Source organism: Oryzias latipes, chromosome 5, assembly GCF_002234675.1.
Source record: "Oryzias latipes chromosome 5, ASM223467v1".
Lineage (NCBI taxonomy): Eukaryota > Metazoa > Chordata > Actinopteri > Beloniformes > Adrianichthyidae > Oryzias > Oryzias latipes.
Window position 1 is genome coordinate 20992526 of NC_019863.2, and position 9587 is coordinate 21002112.

General features: G+C 45.7%; 1 protein-coding gene across 1 annotated transcript; it reads left to right on the forward strand.

Moving 5' to 3' along the window:
• The first annotated feature begins 6122 nt into the window (after window positions 1–6122).
• On the forward strand, window positions 6123–8778 carry LOC111947427. The gene is made up of 6 exons (XM_023954669.1): window positions 6123–6192; window positions 6277–6292; window positions 6378–6470; window positions 7632–7947; window positions 8039–8136; window positions 8246–8778. The coding sequence occupies exons 1-6, from the start codon at window positions 6123–6125 to the stop codon at window positions 8358–8360; spliced, it is 708 nt and encodes a 235-aa protein (XP_023810437.1). The 3' UTR covers window positions 8361–8778.
• The last annotated feature ends 809 nt before the right edge of the window (window positions 8779–9587 follow it).

A 9587-nucleotide genomic window follows, 5' to 3' on the forward strand; every position in this document is an offset into this window, starting at 1 on the left:
TGTTCAAAATCTAAGTGTTAACATCACAAATTGACATCCGGAACTGATATGTTAAACAGTCTTTCTGCTTTTTGTGAACTTTTAAGATGGCATTTAAGATGCTTATACTTCTTTATATCTACTTTCTTCCCATAACTACATGATGAAGTAGTAAAGCTCAGATTTAGGACCGGGAAAGAGTCCTTCAGTAAAAATTTGTAGATTAACTGGGAAAATTGATACATTTTTTGCTAATTAACTCTTAACAATATTTGAGTTAAATATGCAATTCACTTTCATAAGAGATCGGTTAAAAACATTATTCCTGTTAAGTCAAAATGTTGTTTTTTCTTTTTTTTATGTAGCACCTTTAAAGTTCTTTGCAGCACACATTGCTAAGGCAAAATAATCCAGAAAACAGAAAGTCTAGTTTGTTTGTGAAGCTTGTTTGCTTCAGTGTTTTACTTATTCTCCCAAAAATTCCATCCATAGTTGACTCCTTGCATAAGAGCCTTGTGTTTGCTGTGTGTGTTGCACTCATGTCATTTAACATGACAGCTGTTTTTCGTGGGCGGGGGGCAGCGGGACCCGCCACCTTCATCTCTGCAGCAATTAGCTTGATAAAGACCCACGAGGCTCCCCGAGAGTGAAAGACAAAACTGCTAATTATGTGGAGCAGACTGCAGAGGTGCTCCTCTGGGCAGAATCATAACACCGAGACGCTGCCATTTAAAGCCATTAGTTCAGATCAATATGTTCATTTAGAGATGAGCAACAAAAGTTTGAAATCCCATGGCATGTTTTTATCTTTGCCTGTCAAGTAGACACTGAAGTAAATGTTTCTCTTCTTTTGTCCAGCAGCAGTTCTACAAAGAAATTCAGTGGAAATTTAGCAAGATTTAGTTCTGTTTGCTCTCAAGATGCCGCTATTTTGCTGCTGCTGTGAAAATAAGACAGTATAAGAATGACATGATGATGATGAGAGATCAGATCCTGAACAACATATTGTTTGGCTGACCAAATCCAACTGCTAAAAAGGCCATAAAAAAGCGTACCTCTAAAGCGACAAATACACCAGGCATGTGATGCGCATTAAAGAACGCAATAAATAAGCGTCCCAGAAAGCGCATTTAGCTCCTGGTGTTCACACTGGACAAACAGGGAAAGGAATTCTTTTACTTTTTTACTAGTGCATGTCCACCACATACACACACAGTTAGAAGAGGCTTGTTGCGAAATGTCAAAGCAGTGATTATTTTGTGAATCTTATTTTGTGAGGCTTTTTCTTTCACAGTTTTTTTTCCAAAATATGAAAGACTTGGTGTATTAATTCTTCCTTCCTGATTAGTTTTCAAATGGTTGGCACTTCCTTCAATTGAAAGGGACGCCATCCACAGCCACCTTGAGATGGCTTAAACATGTCAGGAAAATAGAATGTGCAACTGTTGGGATCGTGGTAAATGTATAATGAAGTATTTGTAAGGATAATGTAAGTTGGACATACGGGTGATGCTGTTGTTTAGTGTCCTTATGCTGCACTCTAGTCCTTTGTAAGGTGCACACGGTGGCTCTTTAGTGACACCACAGGGTGTGGCTCCTTGCATATAATTTGGGGAGGGAAAAAAAAAGGAAAAATCCATACATCGTGCCTGGATCTCACCTGCTTCACTCCACCCCTTTGTGTTGTGTTACTACAGGCAGCACGCCCGTAGTAAAAAAAAAAAAAAAAAATGCATGAACATTTTTGCTGTATGTACTCACCGAGTGGTCTATGAGTATGATATTTCATGCATGCCCCATACAAGTTTGCCCATTATTCTTCCACAAACTGCCTGTTTCCACCCTGCTATCTTTGGCTGTTGTGTGCTGCTGGAGCTTATGTCTAAGTTTCCTTTTGTTTTGGGAAATGTAGTTCTGTGTGAGCAGAAATGGGTGCGTGCGCTTAAACTTCGCAAAGCATAGCTCTGGAGTTTAATGAGATGTCCTTGACAAAAAAAAAAAAGATACCTGAGAGAGCAGGGATGATAAATGCCTGACATTCATACAGTTATTTAACGAGAAGCTTAACAGAACCACATGAGTCCTTAACAGACAAATAAAATCAGTCTGTAATACTATTCTTAATTTAACTTGGATAATTGTCTTAAATACCAAAGATGCAGAATGCATACCAATCAGAGAAAAATGTAAATTTAGATTTAATTTAAAGGTCAAAACTCAACAGCCTAGTGGAGTTTAATCAACATATCATTTCAGGAAAAAGGCATAAAATGCTGCTAAGCTCTAATAATTCAAAGCACTTGAGGATATTATGGTAGTCAAAAGCTGAATAACTTGAATCAGTTGTTTTGCAGACAATACTGATTCCTTCAGCAGCAATTGACCAAAGTCCGCATTGATCTCCATTTATCCAGGTCTGTCAGTTGGGAATGGCTGCACAAGTTAATGTCTACTCTGTTTCGCAAACACTTTCAGTTTATGTTCTTTTATATCTGAGGGAGCTTCTGTAAATATTACCATAGGAGAAAATAGTTTAAAAATCCATTAAATACATTGAAAATGTTCAAACAGATTGTATGTTTTTATAAGGTTAAAAGCTTAAATTACATCACTAGTGCATCATTAGTGTCAGTCAATAATATCCCTGTGAAATATCACATCGACATGTTCTGTCACACAGATGGATTCACATTTGACTCTAGACTAATATTTGCAGAATAAGCCCACATCATCAGTCTTCTACCACCGTGCTTAAGTGTAGGGGTATTTTTTCTTCACTCATAAGTTTAGAATTGGCCAAATTGCTGTACATTATTACTACACATCACTTCTATAGTTGTAATATTTGACATTCAAACTGGTGTAATTTGCTTTCTAAATATTTTGGATTTGGATTTTGTGTGAATAAATACAGATGCAAACTTGATAGTTGGATCAAAAAATAGTAATAATAATGTCCATGCCTTGTGTCCCTTTTGATACTCCTGCTGAGTTCAATAACAACTCATTTAACTTAATTTCAGTTAACCTGAATAAAAGGGCATCCATCAGTGGCAGAGCAACATACATTTTCTCAAACCTGTTTCCAGATATAAACTGATTCTTTTTAAAATTCAGTTCGTGTCCTCTAGGTTTGAAAACTTTCTTGAGTCTTTCATTTTTTAAGCATGCTTAACATTCTGCAAGCTTTATGACAACTCAGACAATGATGGATTAAATGCTGTCCTCTTGTTTAGAGAAATGGATGAAGCAGCAATGGCATTAAGCTTCTTGCTTCCATAGACAATGCATGAATGCTATAATAAAAGCATTCCAGGAAGCCTTAAGAAAGTAAACATTGGCCGCTGCCTAACCAGCACGAGTACGCACTCAATCAGATTTTAATTTTAAAAATCTCTGAGCAAGGAGAGGTCCTCATTTTCAAGCTATTTTACTGTTGAGAGAGGAACTGGTGAATGGGAACAAATCTGTGCAGTTCCTGCTTGTCGTGGGTCCCACCAGGGAATGATTGGGCAGAGGCGCCAAGGTGAAAGTATTCTTGACTTTAATGCAAGAACAGAGCACACCAATTGCTCCACAAAGGTTAACCAACATAGACTTCTCCAATCCAACACTCCAAATTCTCCTCTCAGACTCCCACACTGACAGCTGTATCTGGTTCTCTTTTAAGTGGTAAGCCCCTCCTCCTGGGCGTTGCTCTCCATCAGTCCAAAGAGAAAACAGGGAGAAGTGTTTGCATTGTTCAACAACATAAATAAACATACAGAAATAAACAGTTTCATTCAACTAAACATTCTGTGTCGTGTACAGAAAAATAACAATAATCATCAATAAAAATAAATACAAACAGTGACCGATGCGTCACATGACCCAGGGTGTCCATGACCACTTCCGGGTTACCGGGTTACTTCCGGGTAAACAAACCAACGTTAATGTTGGCGTCGTGTGTGCTTCGTGTTAATGTATGCATGGGGATGGTGAGTCGGCAACCTAGTGTGCACCCAGGGCTACCTGCAGAGGGATAGGGACGGAATGAAAAGGGTAAGCTGATGTAAATGACGTGTTACCGGGTCCGAGCGTGCGCGTCTATGCGCACGTGTGTATGTGTGCGAGCGTGTGTGCATGCGTGTGCGCCTGCAGCGGCAGCTGACGGTTCTACACCGTCACATCATCCCCCTCCTCTGGGAGATTGGCGATGTGCGGCAATCTGGACAGGAAATCTGCCACTATGTTTTGTTTTCCGGGACGGTGACGTACGTTAAATTTGTACGGCTGAAGCGCCAGATACCAGCGCGTAAGCCGGCTGTGGTGGTCCTTCATGGTATTTATCCATGTCAGGGCCCTGTGGTCTGTCTCAAGGTCGAATTCTCTGCCAAGTAAGTAGTACCTCAAGCTATCCAACGCCCACTTAATGGCAAGTCCTTCCTTCTCCACAGTGGAGTACCTTGTCTCTCTCGGCTGCAGTTTCCGACTGAGGTACAGGACTGGTCGCTCTTCACCTGGGTCTCCCTGAGCCAGGACAGCACCAAGTCCGACTGCTGAGGCATCCACTTGGACGAGGAACCTTTGATCAAAGTTAGGACTCTTGAGAACAGGACAGGAACACAATTTATTTTTCAATGCTTGGAAAGCCTGTTCACACTCATCTGTCCAGGTCACGGGGTTTTTCTGCCTCTTCTCTGTAAGGGCAGTGAGAGGAGCTGCAATGGTGGCGAACTGATGGACAAACCGCCGGTACCATCCAGCTAACCCCAGGAAGGAGCGTACCTCTTTCTTGGTGCGTGGTCGAGGGCAATTGCGGATAACTTCAACTTTATCCACCTGCGGACGCACCTCACCACCTCCCAGCAGGTACCCCAGGTAACGAGTTTCCTTCCGGGCCCACTCACACTTGCTCACGTTTAAGGTCAGGCCTGCATTTTGTAGTTTCCTCAGGACCAGACGCAGGTGATCTAGGTGTTGCTCCCAGGTGTGACTGTAGATCACCACGTCATCCAAATAGGCTGCACTACAGTGGTTACATCCCTGCAGCACCCTGTCCATCAGCCGTTGGAACGTGGCTGGTGCTCCATGCAGACCAAAAGGCATAACTGTAAACTGAAACAGTCCAGCAGGTGTTTTGAACGCCGTGTATGGTCGACAGGTGTTGCTGAGAGGTACTTGCCAGTAACCCTTGCATAGGTCAAGAGTGGTGATGAAATTAGCAGCCCCGATCTTCTCCAGCAGGTCGTCAATCCTCGGCATTGGATATGCGTCGAACTCCGAAACTGCGTTCAGTTTCCTGAAGTCGATGCATATCCGCAGTGAGTCGTCTTTTTTGGGAACGATCACCACCGGACTGCTCCACTCTGAGTTGGACGGCTCGATGACACCTAGCTCCAGCATCCTCCCCACCTCATCGTTCAGCCTTCCCACCAACTTCTGTGGTACCCGATAAGGCCGTTGCCGGATTGGTCGTCCATCTTTGAGCCGTATGGAATGGCTAATGAGTGTAGTTCTTCCTGGCTGTGCAGAAAAAAGAGATGGCGTTTCACGAAATAAGTCCATTATCTTTGTAGTCTGTTCCGGAGGTAAATGTGACAGAGACGGAGGGGTTGAGTGAGTCAGTGCTCCCAGATCAGAGTCCAAGTCTTCCTCAGTCTTCACAGCTCTGACTAGCAAAGACTTCTCTGTTGGATGGTTAGCACCTTCCTTCCACTCTTTAAGTAGATTCACGTGGTATGTCTGCTTTTCTTTCTTTTTGTCAGGATGGTGCACCTCATAGGTGACAGGTCCCATCCTGCGGAGAATGGTGTATGGCCCTTGCCACTTTGCCAGTAGTTTGCTGGTACAAGAGGGAAGAAGTAGCAGAACCTTCTGACCTGGTAGGAGTTCACGGTGACGGGCCTGCTGGTCGTACCACGTCTTCCGACTCCTTTGGGCCTCTCGTTGGTTGACTTCTGCCTCTTCCCTGTACTTTGCCAACCGTTCTCTCATCTCCAGGACAAACTGGATCACACCCCTTTCTGAGGTCTTTGTGGATTTGGCCTCCCAGCTCTTCTTGAGGAGATCCAGTGGGCCTTGGACATCCCAGCCATAGAGGAGTTCGAATGGTGAGAAGCCTGTTGAAGCTTGTGGGACTTCCCTATAAGCAAACAACAGGAATGGTAGCCAACGATCCCAGTCCTTCCCTGTGTCACTCACGAACTTCTGCAGCATCCTCTTCAGGGTCTGGTTGAAACGTTCCACCAAGCCATTGGTCTGTGGGTGGTACGGTGTCGCCTTGATGGCAGTGATGCCAAGCTGCTGTTGGAACAGTTTCATCAACCGAGAGGTGAAGTTGGTTCCTTGGTCTGTCAGAATTTCATCCGGTATTCCTACTCTGGAGAAAAACTGAATTAACGCTCTCATGACTGCAGGAGCTGTAATGGTGCGCAGGGGAAAAGCTTCTGGGAACCGTGTAGCATAATCACAGACCACCAGGATGTATTCGTGACCGCTACTGCTCTTAGGTAAAGGTCCAACAATGTCCATGGCTATTCTCCTGAATGGAGTGGAAATTATAGGAAGTGGGTGTAGTAATGCTCTGTCAGACTTGTGTGTTATTGCAGTTTTCTGGCAGGTAGGACATGTTGCACAGTACGTCTGAATGTCAGTGTACATTGATGGCCAGAAAAAACGTGAACTGACCCGCAGATAGGTTTTGTGACGACCCAGGTGACCCGCCCATGGGAGTGTGTGCGCTAAGTGCATGACGAGTGGCCTGCAGGTGGTTGGAAGAACTAACCGTAGGTGTTCACCTTCAGCTGCATACAGAACATCATCAGCAACAATAAACCGCACATTTCCCAAACATTTGTCACTCTCTGTTGTCACCTTGGCAAACAATGGTTTTAAAGTTTGGTCTTCTTTCTGCAAAGCCGAAATGTCAGCTGGTATGTCAAATGTTTCTGCTGTTGTTGTGATCTCAGGATCCAGCAACTTAAGTTTTTTCTCAAACCGTCTTTGACGACGGGATTTTCTGGGCATTTCTTTGCCTCCATCAAAGAAATCGTCATCCAAACGTGGAAGACCTTGCATTCCCGCTTTAGCCTGAGCTCTAGTTAGCACAGGTGCTGAGACAGTAACAGCTAGCTCATCATTAGCTTTAGCTGTTTTAGTAGCCTCATTTAATAAGTCCCCCAACATAGGTAAATCACACCCCAAAATTAAATCAACAGGTAGGTTCTCTACCACCCCGACAGTCAAAAGATAGGATTGTTCATTTATGGTCACTGTTACATCCGCTTTTGGGTACAAATGTTGGTCGCCATGAACACACACAACACTTGTTTGCCTGCTATAATCAAGTCCACCAAAAGGGATTAAACTCTGTTTGACCAGAGAAACAAAACTGCCCGTGTCCAACATAGCAGTAACCTGCTGTCCGTTCACAGTCACCTGTTTAAGTGGCTGGAAAGTGTCTTTGTCCATGTGCACAGGCCCTGCTCCTGTGACAGTCTCTGGCCTGGGTGCGTAGCAAGCACCTGTGAATTTAGTCTTGCGGATTGGACATACGGAGGCTTTGTGACCAATCTGCTGGCAATAGAAACACACAAGGTCCTTACCCGCCGCTCGCTGGTTAGGTGCTGGGTTGGTACCTTGCGTTGCCTGATGGAAGTCTCTCCGTGCAGGTCTCAGTGGAGCGGTTTGAATGGGAAGACGCTGATCCCCACCCGACGGCCGTGCAGACGCTCCTCGTCGAGCGTTGAGATACTGCAGCGCAAGCCGGGCAGCGGTGAGGCCATCCTCCGGGTCGTGCTCCTTCACCCACGTCCTCACGTCAGCTGGAAGCACACGCAGCAGCTGCTCCAGGATGACGATCTCCCCGATCTGCTCCTTGCTGTGTTGCTCTGGGCGGATCCAGCGGCGGTAGAGGCCCTTCAGGCGGTGGTATGTCTCAGTCGGATTCTCCCCAGATGGCACCACAGTAGACCGGAACTGCTGACGGTAAGTCTCTGGCGAGATGTCAAATTTTACCAGGAGTGCGTCTTTCAGGTCCTTGTAGATGTGGGCTTGCTGCTCGTCCATTGCTGTGTAGGCCTCCAACGCCTTTCCGGACAGCAGTGGCACCAGGCGACACGCCCACTCAGTCTCTGGCCATCTCCACGTCCTGGCAATCCGTTCAAAACGTAGCAGGTAGTTTTCAATGTCCTCACCTGTCTGATATGGAGGGACCTTTGGCTCCATGTAAGGTCTCCAATCAGGTGGCTGTAAACTGACTCTGCTCTGTGGTTGATCTGACCAGCTGGAGTCCTCCTGTGCCACTGGATGCCGTCGACGGGACGTTGCAGCTGGTGTTGGCAGATCCAACCTTGGGCTACTCACTGCGGCTGAGCTTGGTCCAGCGGCTTTGGGACTGATGTTACGCCGCCGACCAGAATGGTGCTCTGCCCTGGAAAAAGAGGCTTCCAAACCTTGGAGGGCAGCGATGAATCTGTCCTCCCGCTGCTGCTGTCCACGGAGGAAGTCTCCCATCATAGCCGCCAAGTCACCTTCTGGGCCTTTGGTCAGGCCTGGAGAACCACCAGAGGCACCAGGATCTACCACCTCCTCCTCAGAGGATGAATTGGACAACAGAGGGACTGCATCCGATGTTGGTTCCATCTCCTCCTTCTGGGAACGCAGACCTCTGTGTCTCACCTTTTTGCGGCCAGCCATCTGCTTATCCCACTTCTGACACCAACTGTCGTGGGTCCCACCAGGGAATGATTGGGCAGAGGCGCCAAGGTGAAAGTATTCTTGACTTTAATGCAAGAACAGAGCACACCAATTGCTCCACAAAGGTTAACCAACATAGACTTCTCCAATCCAACACTCCAAATTCTCCTCTCAGACTCCCACACTGACAGCTGTATCTGGTTCTCTTTTAAGTGGTAAGCCCCTCCTCCTGGGCGTTGCTCTCCATCAGTCCAAAGAGAAAACAGGGAGAAGTGTTTGCATTGTTCAACAACATAAATAAACATACAGAAATAAACAGTTTCATTCAACTAAACATTCTGTGTCGTGTACAGAAAAATAACAATAATCATCAATAAAAATAAATACAAACAGTGACCGATGCGTCACATGACCCAGGGTGTCCATGACCACTTCCGGGTTACCGGGTTACTTCCGGGTAAACAAACCAACGTTAATGTTGGCGTCGTGTGTGCTTCGTGTTAATGTATGCATGGGGATGGTGAGTCGGCAACCTAGTGTGCACCCAGGGCTACCTGCAGAGGGATAGGGACGGAATGAAAAGGGTAAGCTGATGTAAATGACGTGTTACCGGGTCCGAGCGTGCGCGTCTATGCGCACGTGTGTATGTGTGCGAGCGTGTGTGCATGCGTGTGCGCCTGCAGCGGCAGCTGACGGTTCTACACCGTCACACTGCTGTACAGCCACTGTGAGCCATTTTACTAAGAACTGTAATCACCTGATAACCTGCAGAGATCGGGAATGAGGCAGCCGAAACATGAACACCTGTGTTGACTGCAACTGACTCATCTTTGTCTGCTGCAAAAGGAAAAATTGCCACTCAGTCTCATCATCACGTCGTGGATTTCTTGGAAGAAATGGGATGTTAATGCCAAAGCTTATTTTCTACA

Excerpts from the sequence above, each read along its gene's own strand:
- LOC111947427 (XM_023954669.1), top strand. The coding sequence starts at position 6,123 with ATGGTAGCCAACGATCCCAGTCCTTCCCTGTGTCACTCACGAACTTCT. Across the intron at positions 6,471-7,631 it reads GTGACCGCTACTGCTCTTAG|GTCTCAGTGGAGCGGTTTGA; the intron begins GTAAAGGTCCAA and ends CTCTCCGTGCAG. Across the intron at positions 7,948-8,038 it reads GTAGACCGGAACTGCTGACG|GCCTCCAACGCCTTTCCGGA; the intron begins GTAAGTCTCTGG and ends ATTGCTGTGTAG.